Source organism: Indicator indicator, chromosome 8, assembly GCF_027791375.1.
Source record: "Indicator indicator isolate 239-I01 chromosome 8, UM_Iind_1.1, whole genome shotgun sequence".
In the NCBI taxonomy this organism is placed as follows: Eukaryota; Metazoa; Chordata; class Aves; order Piciformes; family Indicatoridae; genus Indicator; species Indicator indicator.
The window spans coordinates 2,319,200-2,340,558 of record NC_072017.1 but is presented as its reverse complement, the minus strand read 5'-3'; the positions used below and the strand labels follow the sequence as shown (position 1 = coordinate 2,340,558).

The 21,359-nt window shown below is 49.4% G+C and overlaps 1 protein-coding gene across 1 annotated transcript in view; it reads right to left on the bottom strand.

The window, feature by feature from the left end:
- The window catches only part of LNX1 (ligand of numb-protein X 1), a 75,890-nt gene extending 54,836 nt beyond the window's left edge, over positions 1 to 21,054 (bottom strand). The window contains exon 1 of the mRNA XM_054382842.1: positions 20,963 to 21,054. Coding sequence (XP_054238817.1) covers positions 20,963 to 21,054 — 92 coding nt within the window. The remainder of the gene's footprint in view (positions 1 to 20,962) is intronic.
- Positions 21,055 to 21,359: the final 305 nt, after the last annotated feature.

Here is a 21,359-nt window from a genome sequence, read left to right as displayed (position 1 = left end):
TTTGTGGTTTTATGGGTTCCACCCAGTTGAATAGGAGATATTTCAGTGAGATGTTTCACACACACGCACACACACCCCCACCCCTCCCCATTAAAATAAACACACATCATAAAAGCATTTAAAGGCTCCAGAAAGGCCACATCCAGCCACAGCACAGCTATGGCTGGAATGTTGTTTACAGTCTTCTGAAAGCTCACATGGTAAGAAATGCTTAGATACTCTGTCAAAATAGTGCAAAAACCATCATTTGGTCACCTTTTTAAACAGAAGTATCAGGAAAACTTTTAGCCAAAAAAAAACTTTGTCCTTTATCCACACATGAAACAAACAAAAGAACCCCCCCCACACCAAAACTCAGTCAGCCTTCTCCCCACGTAGCTGCTCTTTCTTTTCCCTTTTATGCCACTGCTGCCTCTGCAATTCCACTATTTGAGTGGCAATCACTATTTTTTCTGCTTCCACAATTAAAACACAAACATCATGCATGCAGCTGAGAACCAAGAACACCGTGGACAGCAGGTCTGGAGAACTGAACCTTCAGCACAAGCTGCAATTCTATTGCCCTAGGTGAGGCAAAGTTGTGGCCTCACCCCTGCTGTCCTAGGCACATCCCACTTGACCTTGCTGCTCCCACAAAAATGGATTGGGGCTGCTGTGTGAGAAGCTGCCTGGAAATGAATCCAAACCATGAATTCTCTGTGACAGGCTGTGGCATCTGGGTGACTCAGGCAGGCTCTGTGCCCGAGGCTGTTGCAGCCCAGGCTGTGATTTCGTTAACGTCACAATTTAAGTAGACTTAGGTCTTGTCAGTAGCAATGATGGACCCCTTGAAGGAAAACCCAAGGTGGCATAGGAAGTGATGTCAGGTCATTATCAGCTCTAAAAGGCGGATAATTACATCTGTCTTCTTCAGACTGAGATGACCCTGGCCCTCCAGAAGGAAGCTGGCATCTAAGCCTCGGCAGCTCGTTCATGCCATCCCTCATTGCTCGTTAATATTCACAGCAAAAGCACTGCCCACATCACGACTCAAGGTGACCCAAGCCATCAACAACAGACAGGATTTCCAGCTGGACGCAGTGCCCAGCACTAGTGGACACTAGTGTCTAGTGACCAGCAGCATGCTGGTGGCTTAGCAGCCCAGATTCAGACATACATAAACCAAGTCCTGCTTGCTTCACATACGCATTGCTGCACCAGCCTGCCGGTGCAGGTGGCTCTCCCAGCCAAACCAAGCAGCTTGATAACACACAATTATCCTACAGCTACAGCAGGGACACCTGCCACTAGGCCCAGATTGCTTAAGGGTCCATCCTACTTGGCCTTGAACACCTCCAGAGAGGGAGCATCCACAACCTCCCTGGGCAGCCTGTTCCGGTGTCTCCCCACCCTCACTGTAAAGAATTTCTTCCTAATCTCCAGTCTAAATCTGCCCTCCTCAAGCTTCAATCCATTCCCTCTTATCCTATCACTACAAGCCCTTGTGAAAAGTCCCTTCCCAGCTTTCTTGTAGACCCCCTTCAGGTACTGGAAGGCTGCTCTGAGGTCTCCCTGGAGCCTTCTCTTCTCCAGGGTGAACAGTCCCAGCTCTCTCAGCCTGTCCCCATAGAGCAGGTTCTCCAGCTTCTGGTCATCTTGGTGGCCTCTCTGGACCCTCTCCAGCAGCTCCATGCCCCTCTTGTGCTGGAGCCCCAGAACTGGAGGCAGTGCTGCAGGTGGGGTGTGAGCAGAGCAGAGCAGAGGGCAGAATCCCCTCCCTGTGCTGCTGCTCTCCCTGCTCTGGATGCAGCTCAGCACTCAGCTGCCTGCTGGGCTGCCAGGGACCATTGCTGGCTCCTGGGGAGTTTTTAATCAACTGACACCCCCAAGACCTTCTCCTCTAGACCACTCTCGAGCCACTCCTTGCCCAGCCTGGATCTGTGCTTGTGTTTGCCCCAACCCAGCTGCAGGACCCTGCACTTGGCCATGTTGAGCTTCATGAGGTTGGCTTGGGCACACTTCTCCAGACTGTTCAAGTCCCTCTGGATGGACCCCTTCCCTCCAGTGTGACCCCTGAGGGACATCTGGGGACAGACTCCCTTGAGACATCTTGTTCCAGAGTAAGAACATTCACCAGAGAAACTCCCCTAAAGAACAGTGTCACTTCACACAAATATTATTCCAGACCAACTTCCCTCTGTGCTCAAACCATATTTTGGAGATAATTTCTGCCCTTTCTTCCCTGTCCTGACTTCTGGGCACCAGATGGAAACTGGGGGAGCTCTCAGTGCTAATTTTAGATGCTAGTATCACAATCCCATTGCATTCTACCACTTCAGACTGCCTCCCAAGATCCTTCCTTCACCCTAGGTAGTGGTCATGCACAATCAAGGTATCAATAATATTATGGCTTGGTTTTAAAGTCTGCAAAGGTATCTGCCCATTCCTCTAGTCTACAAAGGTGCAAACATAAAGCATAGACATCCATGTCAACAGACAGAAGCAACAGGGAAGAGAATCAAGAGATCTTTCTGCTACTGGGGAAAAAAGCAGATGATTTTTTCCTTTCCTTTGATAACCTATTTTTTGTTAATTAACACAGTAAAACGTAGAATGGTCTGGATTGGAAGGGATCTCTCCAAATGTCTTACCCCCTCTTCAGTAAGCAGGGGCATCCTCAAGCAGGATCAGGTTAATTTTAACTTTGTTCCCTTAATAAAACTTTACAGGTAGAAAACTCTTCCCAAGTCAGGGGGCAGTTTTTTTTTTCTGGCAGCAACAGGACCAAACTCCATGAAAGGTGATTCATTTGCTCAGCCCTGCCTAGCAGTGGTTCAGGATCAGCTCAAAGGCAATATTGTCTTGTAGTTCAAGCTCTGGAGCTCTGTGAGGGCCAGCATCTACCTACCACATGTCACGTACTGAAAACAAGTTACAGGCTCCCTTTATTGCGTGTGTAATAAAAAGTCCTTGGGGCTTACTGTGTTTTTGTTCAATGTCTCCCCCAACACAGTTTTGGCTCATTTGAAGGCTCTTTAAACCATCATAGCACAAAGCCCAATAAGAATAAAAGCAGTGCCTAAGTGCAGGAGTGACACTTTCATTCCCCATCACATATGTCAGCATCTCCAACAAAAAAAAAAAAAAAAAAAAGGGAGAGAGAAGAAGGAGAATCACAGGGACCCATCTACCTTCTAAAAGCACACAAGATGTTGGGACCTGAAACAGAGCCCTGGCACCATGTCCAAGTGTTACTAAATTGCTAAATGCAGCTAAATTTCAGTGCTTAGCCCTGGCCCTGAGAGCTAGGAGAGAGAGGAATGAAAGCAACAAGCACCCATCTACCTTCCAAAAGCACACAAGATATTGGGACCTGAAACAGAGCTCTAGCACTGTGTCCAAGTGTTGCTGAATTTCTAAATGCAGCTAAATTTCAGTGCTTAGCCCTGGCCCTGAGAGCTGACCATTGGCTTGCAAGCCCGAGGGACATTTCTCCTCAACGTGATTACTTCAGAAGGCCTGGAAGGAGCACTGTACAAAGCAGTCAGGAGGGAGGGGAGGAGAACATCAGCAACTGCTTCCCTGGCACAGTGGGACCATAGGCAGCCCAGCTGCTCTTTTTGGAGATGTCAGAGAGGAAAATAAACTGCTGAGGGAGTTGCCATTGGCAGGCAGCACAATAGGTGCTGCCAGAACAATGCTTCATGCAGTCAGAATCTTCTCTCACAAACATTGCTCAGGAAGCCCAGGTCTGCCTCACTTTCGGAGCAGCAAACACGGCTTGAAAAACAAACATGCAAACTATAAACCCATCTAGGATCCAGTGGCCCTGCTTCTCTGTGATGAAGGAGAGTACAGGCATGGCTCAGGGCAGCTGCTACTGCTGAGAGTCCTCTATCAGCTCTCTCCTGCCTGGCCACAGAATGTCAGAGAATGTCAGCAGCAGGATTTCAGGACACACTCATGAATTCACCTCTCTCTCTTTGTCAGCTGCCCTTTGCCTGCAGCAGGCAAGGTCCAGACAGGGCCAGCTGGCTCATCAGCATCCACAGAAGCTTGCAAACAGCTGTCCTGGGCTCTGCAGGAAGTCACACACCTTCAGGGGCAAACCACAGCCTCAAGGTTGTTTTGAAATCCTGATGTGTGCCCATGTAGAGAGCCACAACAGCTCTCTGCTGGACATGAGCTACTTCCTGCCCTCCTTTGTGCCCAGGGCCTCCCCAGGTGGGAGGATGGGGACAGGGAGGGAGGAGTGTCATACAGACTCCACTGGTGAGCACTAGCAGAAGATGGGGAAAAGAAAATAACACAGGAGCTTTCTGAATTAGGAAGACCCAAACCACAAGCCCTGAACTGCCCTGCAGTCAACAGGAAAACTCAGACTTGAGCCCTTCGCTCCTTTGTGCCCAAGCCACTGAGGTGTCAAAACGATTCCTGCTTCAACCCCACCACTGCAGTCAACCAAAGGTGTGATGAGAAGGGACCAGAATTTGTTTGTAGCCTATAGCTACACTATTAGACTTCTTCAGTAGCTTATGAGACAAGGCAGCAAGTTCATTCTCTGTCCTCCTGAGACCACAGCTGCAATCCTGTGTCCAGTTTGGGGCTCCCCAGGTCAAGAGAGACAGAGACCTGCTGGAGAGAATCCAACAGAGAGCCAGGAGGATGCTTAGGGGACTTGAGGATCTCCCCTGTGAAGAGAGACTGAGAGCCCTGGGGCTGTTTAGTCTGGAGAAGAGAAGGCTGAGAGGGGATCTGATCAATGTCTATCAATAGCTGAGGGGTGGGGGTCAAGTGGAGGGGGCCAGGCTCTTTTGGGTGGTGCAGAGTAATAAGACAAGAAACAACAGGTTCAAACTTGAACACAGAGGGCTTCACCTCAACATGAAGATAAAATTCTTTACAATGAGGGTGGCAGAGCCCTGGAGCAGGCTGCCCAGAGAGGTTGTGGAGTCTCCTTCTCTGGAGACTTCCCAAACCCACCAGGATGCATTCCAGTGCAGAATACCCTGGGTGACCCTGCTTTGGCAGGGGGGTTGGACTGGACGATCTCTGGAGGTCCCTTCCAACCTCTTGTGTTCTGTGATTCACCCCTAAACCCCTTGAAGCCTTCTGTGGCAATGCAGATGACCATTACAAGGACCACCTTCAACTCTGGAGACAAAGAGGGACCTTTCTGCACCTTTTTGACCTTCAGCCACAGATCTGACCATGCAGCAATAGGCTGCAGAGTTTATCACCAGTCCTGCAGCTCTCCTGAAAACATTCTGTTACTAAGGGACTTTCTGCTCAGTGTTTAAGTCCTGGAGTTTGTGTCTGCCAACTCAGGGAGATGAATTTCAGCAACAAAATAATCAGGAGGAAAGAAAGAGCAAATCACAGTTTTGTGTGATCTGTTGTCATGGATCTACCACTGTCACAAGGGACAGGAACAGTGGAGTCTGAGGTTTTATGAAGTTCTCACACAGGGGTGTGGTTTCTTGGGGAGGAGGAAGAGGATGTCACAGAGCTTGCAGGAGCTGGAGTCTGTGGCATTTAATTTGTACTGTTTCAAGTTGTTCACCCACACACCCTCAAGCGATGTTCTGGTTTTTGGTATTGCTGTTTCTGCTCAAACCCCACAGTGTGAATAATCAGTGTGGTTAGGTGCTCACCACACACTTCTTTTGGATCTCTACTCCGTTATATAGCTGTGAAAAAAACAAATGTTTGCTCATGTACCCAAACCCACATTTCTCTTCCAAATTCACTCCAATAACATTCAAGTGAGTAATTTGCTGAAGTCAGTGGAGGATGTCCCTGCTCACTGCAGAGGGGGTTGGACTGGATGAGCTTTGGAGGCCTCTTCCAACCCAAACCATTCTATGATTTTATGATTCTATGAATAATATCTCTATGGAACTAAGCTAAGTGAGGAAGAAAAACAAAATCAAGCACATTAACATTACTCTTAATTAGTTTTTCCACAGATTCCTCTTACTTCTTCCATAGCTTCCACTGAGTACTGGAAGAGCAGATAGAATAATAGCTAGAGATTAAGTTCTTGAATGAAACAAACTTACATTAGGTAAGAGGAATTGACCGTTATAGGGGTAGAATTTATGGCCCTCATCATAGAATCAATCAGGTTGGAATGATCCTGGGATCATCAAGTCCAACCACAGACCCTGCTCCACAAAGTTCACCCCTAAACCATATCCCCAGCACCACATCTAAATGATCTTACTTTCTTGCTGGCTTTGTTCTCAATGGTTTTAGTGAGTTTTGTAGGACAGTTTGCAGCTCTAAGAAGTGTTTCAGTCCAGTAATTGAACTAGACAGAGGATCAGTTGATAAAACTCTGATTAGACATCAGCTCTACAGCTGAGCTGTTTGACAGCCTGGCTTAACCTGTGTTTAGTCTAACAGATAAATGTTTAGAGTGGACCAAGGCTGCTGAAAGGAGGCTAGTATAAAGAGAGTCTCACCAAACCTGCTCAATCCATAAAGCTTGCTTTGTTTCTGGCCCTCAGCTCAGCATGCTTTGCTGAAGTTAAGCTCTGAAGCTTAAATTCAGAATTTGCTCATAAATTTAAAATAAGAAACATAAGCAGCTGAGAGTTTTTTCAGTGCTGCAGTAGTGCAAGGTGATGGAAGACACATGGCACTGCTGAGTTAACCACAAGGGTCCCTGACAGACCAAATCAGTCACTTTCTCTTTCCTCCTTGCTCTCCTTGAACAAGACAAGACCCTCAAGAGAACAGCTCTTTCACAGACTATTTCACAGCCCAGTCAGGTGCTTGGAGGCAAGAGAAGGCAGCAGACAGGGACTCATTACCACCACAAGAATCAGGACAGGGCTTGTACAGTCCCAGAACAATCATAGAATGGCTCAGGTTGGAAAGGACCTCACAGATTATCTCCTTCAACCTCCCCACCACAGGCAGGGACTCCACTCAACTAGACTCAGCTGCTCAAAGCCTCTTTCAACCTGGCCTTGAACACCCCCACAACCTCTCTGGGCAACCTATTCCAGAGTCTCACCACTCTCATGCCAAGAACTTCTTCCTCAGCTCCAGTCTAACCCTGCTCTCCCTCAGCTTCAAACCACTGCCCCCTGTGCTATTGCTAGACACCCTCAAGAAAAGTCCCTCTCCAGCATTCCCACCCTCAAGAAAAGTCCTTCTGCAGCATTCCCAGCCTCAAGAAAATTCCCTCTCCAGCATTCCCAAAGGATTCCTTCAGGTATTGGAAAGCAGCTCTAAGGTCCCCCCAGTGTTTTCTCTTCTCCAGGCTGAACACCCCCAGCTCCCTCAGCCTGTCCTCACAGCAGAGCTGCTCCAGCCCTTGGATCCTCTTTGTGGCCTCCTCTGGACTCACTCCAGCAGCTCTGTGTCCTTCTCCTGCTGGGGACACCAGGACTGGACACAGGATCTCTTCCTGGCCTGACTGAAATGACCAGCTGGTAGTAACTTAGAAATGAGAGCTGAGTGATCTCCACTCACCTACCATGGTTAAATCCAGACTGCTGTGTCCTTATCTGATCTGGACTCTGTGCCTTGCCTGCAGAGGTGCCAATGAAGCCTGTGTCTGGGCATGCCCTGTGTTTTTAAACCAATTTAATTCTCCTTCACCAGACAGAAGAGACATGCTGCCATCATGCCATGCATCCCCTGATAACCTTGATCCCTTGCTACTGCTCTACCAAGTAGGGCAGGCTTGGGAGAGGCAAGGGCAGAGATGTGAAGAAAAGAACTGAGAGGAAAGCAAAGATTTAGGGTAGCCAGGAGGACTATGGCTAAAGAACCCAAAACACAGACTGGCACTGGTGATGAACAGAGACCAAATGAGCACTGCAAGTCCTGTCAAGGGAATCAGCAGAAAGATTCCTATTTGAAGGGTTCCAAGCCCACAGCTCCTCTGCAAACACACCTGTTAGGGCAGAAGAGGCTGATTCACACTTGGCAGGAAGCATCCAGAGAGTTTATGTAACATCAGCACCTCTTGAAGAGCAGACTGTTATTTTGACTCTCCACACCAAGCTCTCTCATCATAGGCAAAAAAACCTTCCTGCTGTCAGCTGTGAGCTCTCTTGGTGCAAAGCACCACAGGGCACACAATCACTACAGCAGCTTTGGTTTGGGGTTTTTTGTGTGTGTGCTGGTTGTCAACCTCTATTTGCTGGCAGTTGGTAAAACAGAGGAGAGAGGGAAGGGAAGGGAAGGGAAGGGAAGGGAAGGGAAGGGAAGGGAAGGGAAGGGAAGGGAAGGGAAGGGGAAGGGAAGGGAAGGGAAGGGAAGGGAAGGGAAGGGAAGGGAAGGGAAGGGAAGGGAAGGGAAGGGAAGGGAAGGGAAGGGAAGGGAAGGGAAGGGAAGGGAAGGGAAGGGAAGGGAAGGGAAGGGAAGGGAAGGGAAGGGAAGGGAAGGGAAGGGAAGGGAAGGGAAGGGAAGGGAAGGGAAGGGAAGGGAAGGGAAGGGAAGGGAAGGGAAGGGAAGGGAAGGGAAGGGAAGGGAAGGGAAGGGAAGGGAAGGGAAGGGAAGGGAAGGGAAGGGAGCTCACAAGGGGACTGTGAGGTATCTGGAACAAGACAAAAAGCATTTTGGAAAGAGCTGCTATGGATTACAACTGACCAACTCTGGAAGGGGTTACTTGGTCTTGGCCTCCTTTTACAAATGTCTTTCGTTCACTTGGATCATGTTACTATTATTCAAGCCTAGTTCACAACAACAACAACAGAAAAAGAAATCTGTGGGACTGCCTTTGCTTTGTCAGCTCAATATATTAAGTCCAAGTTTATATGGACTCCATATATCTTACTAAATGCTCTGTCCTGTTTTGCTCTATTCTCCTCTGATTTATTTTGAGCTTGAAGCACATAAGTGTAAGTGCCTTCAAACCTCCAGATGCTTAGGCCACTGGGGAAAGAGCAGAAAAAAGTAGTGAAATGCATCAACCATTACTGTCCAACTTCATTACACTCATGCCTTGGAAGAATAAAACAAGAATGTACTGGAATTCAATCTCCTCTGAGGGAAAGAAATTGCAAGCAGCATGCCTGCTAGAAACAAGGCACACTCAACCCACAAAAATATCACCAAGAGAAGCAAAATTTAAATGCAGTTTATAAAGGGACACTGAAAATATTTACAGACACAGACAAGGTTTGTGTGGCCATACCCTTAACCCACAGCAGCATAGAGCAGGTGGGAAGCAGATGTGGAGAACACAGCACAGCACCAGCACTGGAGGCTGTGAGGGACTCTGCCAGTCCTATGCCAGGGCCCAGGGTGCAGCAGAGGGACACGAGGATGGCACATACTGCAGTGGCCACCACTGGGTGCTTTCAGCACTTCTAGCCTGATTTATTACTCTTATCAGTCTCAATATTTCCATAACACTTTGGGTTGGAGCAAAAAAAAAAAAAAAAAAGAAAAAAAGAAATGGAGAGATTCAGATTGGCTGTAAGGGAGAAGTTTTTCACCTCGAGGGTGGTGAGACACTGGCACAGGTTGCCCAGGGAGGTGGTGGAAGACTCACCCCTGGAGGTTTTTGCAGCCAGGCTGGATGTGGCTGTGAGCAACCTGCTGTAGTGTGAGGTGTCCCTGCCCATGGCAGTGGGGTTGGAACTGGATGATCCTTGAGGTCCCTTCCAACTCTGACAATTCTGTGATTCTAAAGTAGCAGCAACTGGTCCTGATGACATCTGAAACCTCAGCAGTACCAAGAGCAGAAAGGAAACACCAATGGGCACACACTGCATTTGGGAAAGAATTGTGCTCATCCCCTCTGCAGCACTGTGGGCTGCCTACTCCAGTTACTAACCAGTACCCAAAGGGGAGCTGTGCCAAATGTTTAAACCTGACCCAGTGGGCAGGGCTCCTTTGGGAGCTGATATGAGCAAGTCAAAGCCGCCTGCAGGGACTCCTGCTCCCACTGCAGAACCTGTTTGGAGAAGGGCTGTGTTACAACATGTGCTCTTCATGTGGAGCACTTGTTCCTGACTGCAGCGGAGCATCTTGGCAGGAGATGCTCCTCCATGTCAAGTGAAACAGCCTTGCTCATCCATCTCAAGCTACTGCATGCTCTGTGCTTCTAGTGGTCTCCTGTGCATCACAGGAGAGGCTTGGTTAACCGTGCCCACCTACTCTCCATGAAGTCTGCTCCATCAGGGCCTGTCTCCTGTGCATCACAGGACAGATTTGGTTAACCGTGCCCACCTACTCTCCATGAAGTCTGCTCCATCAGGGCCTGTCTCCTGTGCATCACAGGACAGATTTGGTTAACCGTGCCCACCTACTCTCCAGGAAGTCTGCTCCATCAGGGCCTGTCTCCTGTGCATCACAGGACAGATTTGGTTAACCGTGCCCACCTACTCTCCAGGAAGTCTGCTCCATCAGGGCCTGTCTCCTGTGCATCACAGGACAGATTTGGTTAACCGTGCCCACCTACTCTCCAGGAAGTCTGCTCCATCAGGGCCTGTCTCCTGTGCATCACAGGACAGATTTGGTTAACCGTGCCCACCTACTCTCCAGGAAGTCTGCTCCATCAGGGCCTGTCTCCTGTGCATCACAGGACAGATTTGGTTAACCGTGCCCACCTACTCTCCATGAAGTCTGCTCCATCAGGGCCTGTCTCCTGTGCATCACAGGACAGATTTGGTTAACCGTGCCCACCTACTCTCCAGGAAGTCTGCTCCATCAGGGCCTGTCTCCTGTGCATCACAGGACAGATTTGGTTAACCGTGCCCACCTACTCTCCAGGAAGTCTGCTCCATCAGGGCCTGTCTCCTGTGCATCACAGGACAGATTTGGTTAACCGTGCCCACCTACTCTCCAGGAAGTCTGCTCCATCAGGGCCTGTCTCCTGTGCATCACAGGACAGATTTGGTTAACCGTGCCCACCTACTCTCCAGGAAGTCTGCTCCATCAGGGCCTGTCTCCTGTGCATCACAGGACAGATTTGGTTAACCGTGCCCACCTACTCTCCAGGAAGTCTGCTCCATCAGGGCCTGTCTCCTGTGCATCACAGGACAGATTTGGTTAACCGTGCCCACCTACTCTCCAGGAAGTCTGCTCCATCAGGGCCTGTCTCCTGTGCATCACAGGACAGATTTGGTTAACCGTGCCCACCTACTCTCCAGGAAGTCTGCTCCATCAGGGCCTGTCTCCTGTGCATCACAGGACAGATTTGGTTAACCGTGCCCACCTACTCTCCAGGAAGTCTGCTCCATCAGGGCCTGTCTCCTGTGCATCACAGGACAGATTTGGTTAACCGTGCCCACCTACTCTCCAGGAAGTCTGCTCCATCAGGGCCTGTCTCCTGTGCATCACAGGACAGATTTGGTTAACCGTGCCCACCTACTCTCCAGGAAGTCTGCTCCATCAGGGCCTGTCTCCTGTGCATCACAGGACAGATTTGGTTAACCGTGCCCACCTACTCTCCAGGAAGTCTGCTCCATCAGGGCCTGTCTCCTGTGCATCACAGGACAGATTTGGTTAACCGTGCCCACCTACTCTCCAGGAAGTCTGCTCCATCAGGGCCTGTCTCCTGTGCATCACAGGACAGATTTGGTTAACCGTGCCCACCTACTCTCCAGGAAGTCTGCTCCATCAGGGCCTGTCTCCTGTGCATCACAGGACAGATTTGGTTAACCGTGCCCACCTACTCTCCAGGAAGTCTGCTCCATCAGGGCCTGTCTCCTGTGCATCACAGGACAGATTTGGTTAACCGTGCCCACCTACTCTCCAGGAAGTCTGCTCCATCAGGGCCTGTCTCCTGTGCATCACAGGACAGATTTGGTTAACCGTGCCCACCTACTCTCCAGGAAGTCTGCTCCATCAGGGCCTGTCTCCTGTGCATCACAGGACAGATTTGGTTAACCGTGCCCACCTACTCTCCAGGAAGTCTGCTCCATCAGGGCCTGTCTCCTGTGCATCACAGGACAGATTTGGTTAACCGTGCCCACCTACTCTCCAGGAAGTCTGCTCCATCAGGGCCTGTCTCCTGTGCATCACAGGACAGATTTGGTTAACCGTGCCCACCTACTCTCCAGGAAGTCTGCTCCATCAGGGCCTGTCTCCTGTGCATCACAGGACAGATTTGGTTAACCGTGCCCACCTACTCTCCAGGAAGTCTGCTCCATCAGGGCCTGTCTCCTGTGCATCACAGGACAGATTTGGTTAACCGTGCCCACCTACTCTCCAGGAAGTCTGCTCCATCAGGGCCTGTCTCCTGTGCATCACAGGACAGATTTGGTTAACCGTGCCCACCTACTCTCCAGGAAGTCTGCTCCATCAGGGCCTGTCTCCTGTGCATCACAGGACAGATTTGGTTAACCGTGCCCACCTACTCTCCAGGAAGTCTGCTCCATCAGGGCCTGTCTCCTGTGCATCACAGGACAGATTTGGTTAACCGTGCCCACCTACTCTCCAGGAAGTCTGCTCCATCAGGGCCTGTCTCCTGTGCATCACAGGACAGATTTGGTTAACCGTGCCCACCTACTCTCCAGGAAGTCTGCTCCATCAGGGCCTGTCTCCTGTGCATCACAGGACAGATTTGGTTAACCGTGCCCACCTACTCTCCAGGAAGTCTGCTCCATCAGGGCCTGTCTCCTGTGCATCACAGGACAGATTTGGTTAACCGTGCCCACCTACTCTCCAGGAAGTCTGCTCCATCAGGGCCTGTCTCCTGTGCATCACAGGACAGATTTGGTTAACCGTGCCCACCTACTCTCCAGGAAGTCTGCTCCATCAGGGCCTGTCTCCTGTGCATCACAGGACAGATTTGGTTAACCGTGCCCACCTACTCTCCAGGAAGTCTGCTCCATCAGGGCCTGTCTCCTGTGCATCACAGGACAGATTTGGTTAACCGTGCCCACCTACTCTCCAGGAAGTCTGCTCCATCAGGGCCTGTCTCCTGTGCATCACAGGACAGATTTGGTTAACCGTGCCCACCTACTCTCCAGGAAGTCTGCTCCATCAGGGCCTGTCTCCTGTGCATCACAGGACAGATTTGGTTAACCGTGCCCACCTACTCTCCAGGAAGTCTGCTCCATCAGGGCCTGTCTCCTGTGCATCACAGGACAGATTTGGTTAACCGTGCCCACCTACTCTCCAGGAAGTCTGCTCCATCAGGGCCTGTCTCCTGTGCATCACAGGACAGATTTGGTTAACCGTGCCCACCTACTCTCCAGGAAGTCTGCTCCATCAGGGCCTGTCTCCTGTGCATCACAGGACAGATTTGGTTAACCGTGCCCACCTACTCTCCAGGAAGTCTGCTCCATCAGGGCCTGTCTCCTGTGCATCACAGGACAGATTTGGTTAACCGTGCCCACCTACTCTCCAGGAAGTCTGCTCCATCAGGGCCTGTCTCCTGTGCATCACAGGACAGATTTGGTTAACCGTGCCCACCTACTCTCCAGGAAGTCTGCTCCATCAGGGCCTGTCTCCTGTGCATCACAGGACAGATTTGGTTAACCGTGCCCACCTACTCTCCAGGAAGTCTGCTCCATCAGGGCCTGTCTCCTGTGCATCACAGGACAGATTTGGTTAACCGTGCCCACCTACTCTCCAGGAAGTCTGCTCCATCAGGGCCTGTCTCCTGTGCATCACAGGACAGATTTGGTTAACCGTGCCCACCTACTCTCCAGGAAGTCTGCTCCATCAGGGCCTGTCTCCTGTGCATCACAGGACAGATTTGGTTAACCGTGCCCACCTACTCTCCAGGAAGTCTGCTCCATCAGGGCCTGTCTCCTGTGCATCACAGGACAGATTTGGTTAACCGTGCCCACCTACTCTCCAGGAAGTCTGCTCCATCAGGGCCTGTCTCCTGTGCATCACAGGACAGATTTGGTTAACCGTGCCCACCTACTCTCCAGGAAGTCTGCTCCATCAGGGCCTGTCTCCTGTGCATCACGGGACAGATTTGGTTAACCGTGCCCACCTACTCTCCAGGAAGTCTGCTCCATCAGGGCCTGTCTCCTGTGCATCACAGGACAGATTTGGTTAACCGTGCCCACCTACTCTCCAGGAAGTCTGCTCCATCAGGGCCTGTCTCCTGTGCATCACAGGACAGATTTGGTTAACCGTGCCCACCTACTCTCCAGGAAGTCTGCTCCATCAGGGCCTGTCTCCTGTGCATCACAGGAGAGGCTTGGTTAACCGTGTCCTAGAAATATGGCTTCACTTGCCAACAGTTACAGTCCATCTCTTCTCCTTCCTATCAGGAGGAGACATTGTACATTATGGAGAAGTTATGAATTTTTCACAGTTGTTTTTTCTTTTTTTTTGAGTGTTTAAGGTTTGTACAGCATCTGCTGCAGGCATTTCATTAGTTTGCTCCTGAAATTTCTTCATTCTCTATTCAGAATCTGTTGTTAATCAATAAATTGTATGAATGGAGAAATAATACTTCCAAGAGACCCAAGGATTTACTTGCTAAATTCAGTCTTCTCCAGCTGCAACTGTGCTGAGTCCTAGAGGTGGATTCAGCTAAGGTGTTTAAAGAAAGCTCACATTATTAACCCCAAAACAGAGTTCAGCTCCAAGCCAGGAATCCTTCAGCAGCAGTGAGGTTTTAGTCATGACATATATCACTGACTGACAGATACCTCCACTGAGGTACCAGGTAGGCACAGGGGGACCAGTCCAGACTCTCCTGCTGAAACAGGAAGCCCCAAGCAGCCACATCTGTGCTGTCACACAGGCAATGCTCTTAGTCCAGCATTGCCAGTGATGTTGCTATAAAGCCTCTGCCAACCTCTGTTGGCATTCTTATGCACCAAGTCACTCCATGGCTCAGGGGAGGCAGTTTGGACATGCAGCCACATGCCAAGCTGCAGAAAATCAGCTCTAGTTCCTGAATGATCTGCTCATGGAGGAGGTCAAGGAATGCAGCTGGCTGCTCTGTGGCCCAGGGACCCTGAAAGCAGATTTCCCCCAAAAGGTCAAGAGTGTTAAGAACCCCAATAGGACCCTTAGACCTACTACTCTGCTTCTCCTCCAGTGCAGGGAGCTGCGTTGCAGCTGGTCTCGGAAGCAGAGTTCGCAGCAGGGTTTAAGCTATGACAAGCACAAGAGCTCCACAAGAGCAGTGTTTGTCCTCGCCTTGCAGGACAGCCCAGTTCTGCCAGATTTGTCAGAGAAATAGCTCAAGGAAAAATCCCTTGTCATGCTGCCAGTGCCAGTGCTAAACTAGGTTAATTGTCAGAGAGACGAGGAGGTCGGCCAGGCTCACAGCACACAGCCTGTGTGGCTTAATGTCAGAGCAGAAATGAGTAACCCCCCACCTCCTGCAGCTCCACCACACAATCACAGAGGGGTCTGCCTTGGAAGGCACCTCCAAAGCTTGTCCAAACCAACTCCTCTGCACTCAGCAGGGACATCCTTAACTAGATCAGGTTGCCCACAGCCCTCTCAAGCCTCACCTTGAATACCTCCATGGATGGAGCCTCAACCACTTCCTTGGACAACCTGTTCCAGTGTTCCACCACCCTCATGGTGCAGAACTTGTTCCTAACATCCAATCTAAATCTGCCCTGCTCTAGTTTGAAGCCATTGCCCCTGGTCCTGTCCCTGCAGGCCTTTGTAAACAGTCTCTCTGCATCCTTCTTGTAGCCCCCTTCAGGTACTGGAAGGCTGAATGAATACTTATGATCCATTAGACATTGCTGGAAAATTTGGGGAGAAATTGCAGAAGCTGGAAGGAAAATCATCTCCTTGGAGGATCTGCTGCCCTTGCAGAAAGCTTGGGGAGAAACAAAGGCAGCCTGAGAATGCCCAGTTCCTACCGCTTCCCTGCACCATGGTACCTGCTGGGACTCAATACAAGAAAACACCCAGATCAGAAGCTTTCCCAAAGGAAAACAGGAAGTGTCAGGAAGCAAAAAGACTGGATTTCTTGCTTCCAAGCAAAGTGCCAGAGTTTGCCATGTTTTCATCCTGGCCCCTTTGTGAAGCTAATGAGGAGCCCCTGGTGCACTCCCTGCCCTTCTGCTTTAACCCACATCAGCTCTGCTTTCCCTGAGAGACATCCAATTCCAATACACTGGGAAAGATCCTCCACCTTTTAGCTTGAGCATGCTTTGCCCTGGCTGTTGAATACAGATAGTCCAAACATTTCCTTTAGCTCTTCAGTCAAGAATCTTTCCCATCCAAGCCTTGCTTTCCAACGTGTTCAGCTTTACTCCACCTCCCAGCTTCACTCTGCCATCCCTTTCCACACACAGCTTTGCAGAGAGGCAGGAGGCCAAGATGTGGCTTCCACACTGGACTGACACAGGAGCCCCAGAGCTGCTCCAGGCTTCTCGGTTCTGTCACAATTACTATGTGCCCTGCATTCCCCAGCTGGTTTCACAGGACAGACCTGAAGCCAGACACAACTTTCCCCACCTAGCTGAACAGAAATGAAAGAAGCTGGCCCCATGGTTAAGCTCAGTTCTGGAAGGGGGGCTGGGAAAGTACCCCCCTAATAGCTTAACCTAACTTGTCCTTATCATAAAGCAAATGTGCCCAAGGACACTAGAAGACATCTGGTGCTTGTGTCTCTGGGTTTTAAAGGGATTGAAGAGAGAAACTACATTTTACTGGCTAGCCCAGTCCAAAAGGCTGTTTTGAAATTTAAGAGTAATTATCATATAAAAGTTATATGGGGAAAATTGATCCAGTTAATTTGGTGAGATCCCTTTGACTGTTTCACATAAAAACTAAGAGGGATAAGGAAAAAAAAAACCAAAACAAAACAAAGAAGGAATTTGTTTTTACATGCAAGAGCGCATTTCACTCTGAGAAACATTAGATTTTGGTCTTGGTTTTTGTTGCTTTTTTTTTTTTAGATGGCTGAATATGTTCCTGTGTGATCTGGTATAGGTGATCCTGCTCTGGCAGGGGGGGTGGACTGGGTGGTCCCTCCCAGCCCCTAACATTCTGTGGTTCAGATCAGTGGGGTGGATCTAGCTGGTGACTAAGCCAGGAGCTGTTTGATCCTTGGAAGGAAGAAGCACCAACAAGTGTGGCTGCCAGGGGCTCCCCCAGTGCTCAGCCTGTGCTGAGCACACACAATGCTGGGCACCCTCTTGGGGACCGGGATGTGCCAAAGGGGGATTGGGTTGGAAACCACTCCAATCCTTCCATGTGGCTGAAGTCCTCAGAGGGATAAGCTGAGGTTAGTCACTTCCTAGTCCTGCATTCTCCTATCTTTCAGAATTTTCTAAGTGGCTCATTGAGCCCAAAGCATAGAAACATCTCCTGCTGAGGAATACTCTGCTGCACAGATTCTGCTTTGAAGTGAGAGGGATGGCAATGGAGTCTGGCATCCCTTGATACTATCCATGCTACCAGGTCCTCACTGCCTCCTGGAGTGGCCATAGGCTGCCTTTCCATCCACACACACCTTGTTTTTAAGCCAGGTGGACTAACATATCCTGGCTCAAAAGAATGCTTGGGCAAATATTTCTTTTCTGAGGCTATTTTAGCTAAGAAAGAGAGCAGATATCTGTCAAAACATCTTCACAGGAATGTAAAGGAGAAGGTACCCTGGGACTAGGGTCTCCTTGAGACCCTTTATGATACCAAGAGCTATTGGGCTGGAATGACTGCATCCCAGCCCCTCACAGAGGTTCCTCAAGGGGGACTCCTAAGACTTTCTTGTCCTTCATCCAGGTATTTTCCTGGGCTTCCCCTCAGGAGGGAACACCCTGGCTCACCACAGGCTTGCTCTTCATTATTTGGCTAAGAACAAGGACAGAAAGAGCACCTGTGTTGAGGTTTTTGCTGAGGGCAAGGGAGTGACAACAAGGAACAGTCATGGAAGTGGTTTTGGAGCAGACAAGTGTCTGGAGATATGTACTTGCTTGCTGGGAATACCTATAATTATCAAGCTGCAAATAGAGAACTAAAAATAGCAGCACCCAACACCTGTCCCATTAAGGCCACAACACAGAATCAACCAGGTTAGAAAAGACCCCCAGGATCATCCAGTCCAACCAATCACCCAACTCTATCTAATCAACCAGACCATGGCACCAAGTGCCTCATCCAGGCTCTTCTTAAACACCTCCAGGGACCTTGACCCCACCAGCTCCCTGGGCAGCCCATCCCCATGGCCAATCTCTCTTTCTGGGAAAAACTTCTTTCTAAGCTCAAGCCTAAACTTGCCCCTGCACAGCTTGAGACTGTGTCGTCTTTTTCTGTTGCTGCTTGTCTGGGAGCAGAGACCAGTCCCCACCTGGCTACAACCTCCCTTCAGGTAGTTGTAGAGAGCAATGAGGTCTCCCCTGAGCCTCCTCTTCTCCAGGCTCCATCCACACCCCTCACCCTCCTACCGCCATGGCACCCAGCTGAAGTGCAAAAGGCTGTGTCAGACCTTCTCCACTCTAATTTTCCTAGAAAGTCCTGTTTATTTCTTAACTGGATCCCAGAGCCTGCCTCTCCAGCTGGGCTTAGGGCTGTTCTGTAATCCCTTTTCCCCGAGCCACACGCTCTGCGCTCAGGCAAACAAGATGCCCTTGAACTGCAGAAATGCCACCAGCTGCAGCACAAATAACCTCCCCTTTGTTTGGGTGGGGTGGAAGGCAGGGCAGTGTAAGTCCTCTTGTGCCAGCACCAGTCATGGTAACTGCAGCCCCCTTAATTGCAACCCATCTGTTGCCTTGCTACTCACACCCGTGCTTGCCCCCTCCTCCTCCTCATCTGGTATCTTTGGTGACTGCCTGCCAACAAAATGATGAGACCTGACTGAGGTCAATATTTGTACTGGTCAGCAACCAAAGACAGTGTGATAGTGATAAAAGACAGAAAGAAAGGTTTTCTACCTGCTACTGGCTAGTTCTGAGCCATGGGGCAAGCTGTCAGATATGCTACCCGTGGCAGAGGCTTTTCAGTTTCCTGTAGAGAATGATTTCCAAAGCTGGCTCTGTGGTGTTTGAGGCACAGAAGGGATGGGGCAGTAAACCTAAGTGCCAGGCTGCCCTTGACACTGCTGCCCATGCTGCTCCACTCAGAAAACTTTGATTAAAAACATCCTGCATGCATAAGTGCCTCAGCAACCAAAATGACAGATTGTTAGGGGGCTGGAAGGGACCTCCAGAGATCGAGGCCAAGCTCCCTGCTGGGGCAAAATCACTGCCTGTGGCTCATAATATTTGTATAAATTGATTAAACAGAACTGAAAACAATATTTCTCTTTTTAAGTCAGCTGCTGCTGTTGGAGAGGATCTTGAATCCATCCCACATCAGTGGCTTGTGCAGCATCCAGCAGCAGCCAAAGGCACCAAATACACACGGAGAAGAAATTCCTGAAATGAACTCAAACTGCCAAGCACCCTTTTGGATTATGTCAGCCCCAGAAAACCCTACTTCCCACTGCCCTGGCCACAGGGAGTGGAGTGGAGCAGGAGGTCCTGAGCACTGGCTCCTGGTAGCAGGTAGCATCCAGGGCTGGGTACCGGAGAGGGAATGTTGCACCTCCCATTGCTAGCAGCCCAAGATGCACGTCCAAGCCCCAGCCCACACCCACTCCACTAAGAACGGCTGCTGGCATGCAGCATCTCACATCTCTGTGGGTTAGAAGGCTAAATAAATAAGAGACAAACAGCTCCTGTACGTGGTAGCCCTTTACCCTGGCAGAATCAGTGAACCTGAATTCCCCAAGAGCGGCAAGGAGGCTGCGCCGGCGGCTGTGCTCCCATTAATCCCATCCGTTTGTTTTTCCTGGATGTCCCAGATGCCATTGTTTCCATCAGAAGCGTTCATCTGCTCTGCTTTGAGCTCGATTGCTCCTGTAGCCTGCTTGGCTTAACTGTGTTGTTTGTCTTCGGGTTTGTTTGTGTTTTAAAGCAATGTTCTTAATCAAAACGCCAGCGCATCGTTTGCAACCCTTCAACAGCAGCTTTGTGAAATACTTCAGGCACCTATGGCATACAGAAATCCTGAGCTGTGGAAAGCAGCCTGACTAAATTATTAATATTTGCCTTGCACATAACACAAGAATTTTAGAAAGGAGACTTTCTGGTTCTTCAAAACACTGCTTCTTTTTTTTTTTTTTTTGGTCTGGCAGTAGAGGCAAAACCATCTGGAAATGAGTCCCATTGATACTAATCACAACTGTTAGGAAAACATTCCCTCTGTAGGCACAATACAGCCATCAGTCTATTTTGAGCAGAATTAGCCATTCCATTCATTTATCTGAAGGGAAAAATCTTGAGAGTTACAATTAGTTAAAATGCAACCAAAATACAATTAATTGAAGCATGCTGCAATAAGTATCTAGTTCCAGTTCTCAAAGCTCTGTTAGCTAGCACAATGCCATTCAAACACAAATTAAAAGTAATATCATTTACTGCACATTTATGGGTTGGAAAGCTCAGCTCTGAGGTTGTTGGAGGTGTGGGAAATTATTTTTTTTTTAAACAATGATATTTGAACTTAAATTTGCATTACAGAGAAAATAACGTTCTGCTCTGGGGAAAAAAAAGGCCAGAAATAGAGGAAATGTCTTTCCTGTCTCAAGTGAATTATTTCTGGTGAAAGGCTTCTCAGCATTTTGCTACAGGCACACAGCTTTACACACAGAACATTATGCATTATACACACAGAGAGTGCTCTACTGGAGGTGTCTAGGCTGATGTCTTCCTCTATGCCTGGCTCACTTATGAAGCTGTTTATGGAAAGTAAAGAAAAAAACCCCACAGATTAAGAAGTGGGGAGGGAAAAAAAAAAGACAGACACTAAACCAAACCAAACCAAACCACCACAGAAAACATTGGCACTGGAAGCAAGTTGGTAGGGAGAAAGCAATGGGGATGCTCTGCTATTATTAGTCCTCTGGATGGGAAGCTGTTGGCAAGCCACTGAGGGATTTTCCTGTGCACAGACACACAGACACATAGGCAGACAGACAGACACCCCCCCACACCACCAAAACCACACTGGTGATGAGCCCCTTCCCGCCGCTGAGGTAGGACAGACAGACAGAGAGCAGGACGCCAGCACGCCCGTGCGTACTCACAGCTCGGAGTACAAGAAGTGCAGGTTGCCCACATTGTCTATGTAGTTTGCAGGACTTAGCCAAGGGAGGACCAGTAACAGGAGAGCCTTCATTTTTTCAGTGCAGGGCTGGCACTGCTGCTAGGTTTCCTCTTGCCCACAGTGTCTCTCTCTCGCTCTCTCCTGTGCTGGTGGGACACACAACGTGAAGCTTTTGTGCCAGCCAAGCCCCTTCTAAGCCAGCCTTCCCATTTCAAGGCAAGGGTAGCACATTATGAATTGAGCTCAAATCCCTTTAAATGAAGCTAGACTGCAAAAAAAAAAAAAAATTTTAAAAAAATAAAAAAAAGAAAGAAGGAAAAAAAATATCATTGACCTGTAAGAGGATTACTCCACCTGACTCTCAGATGGGTGGGTGT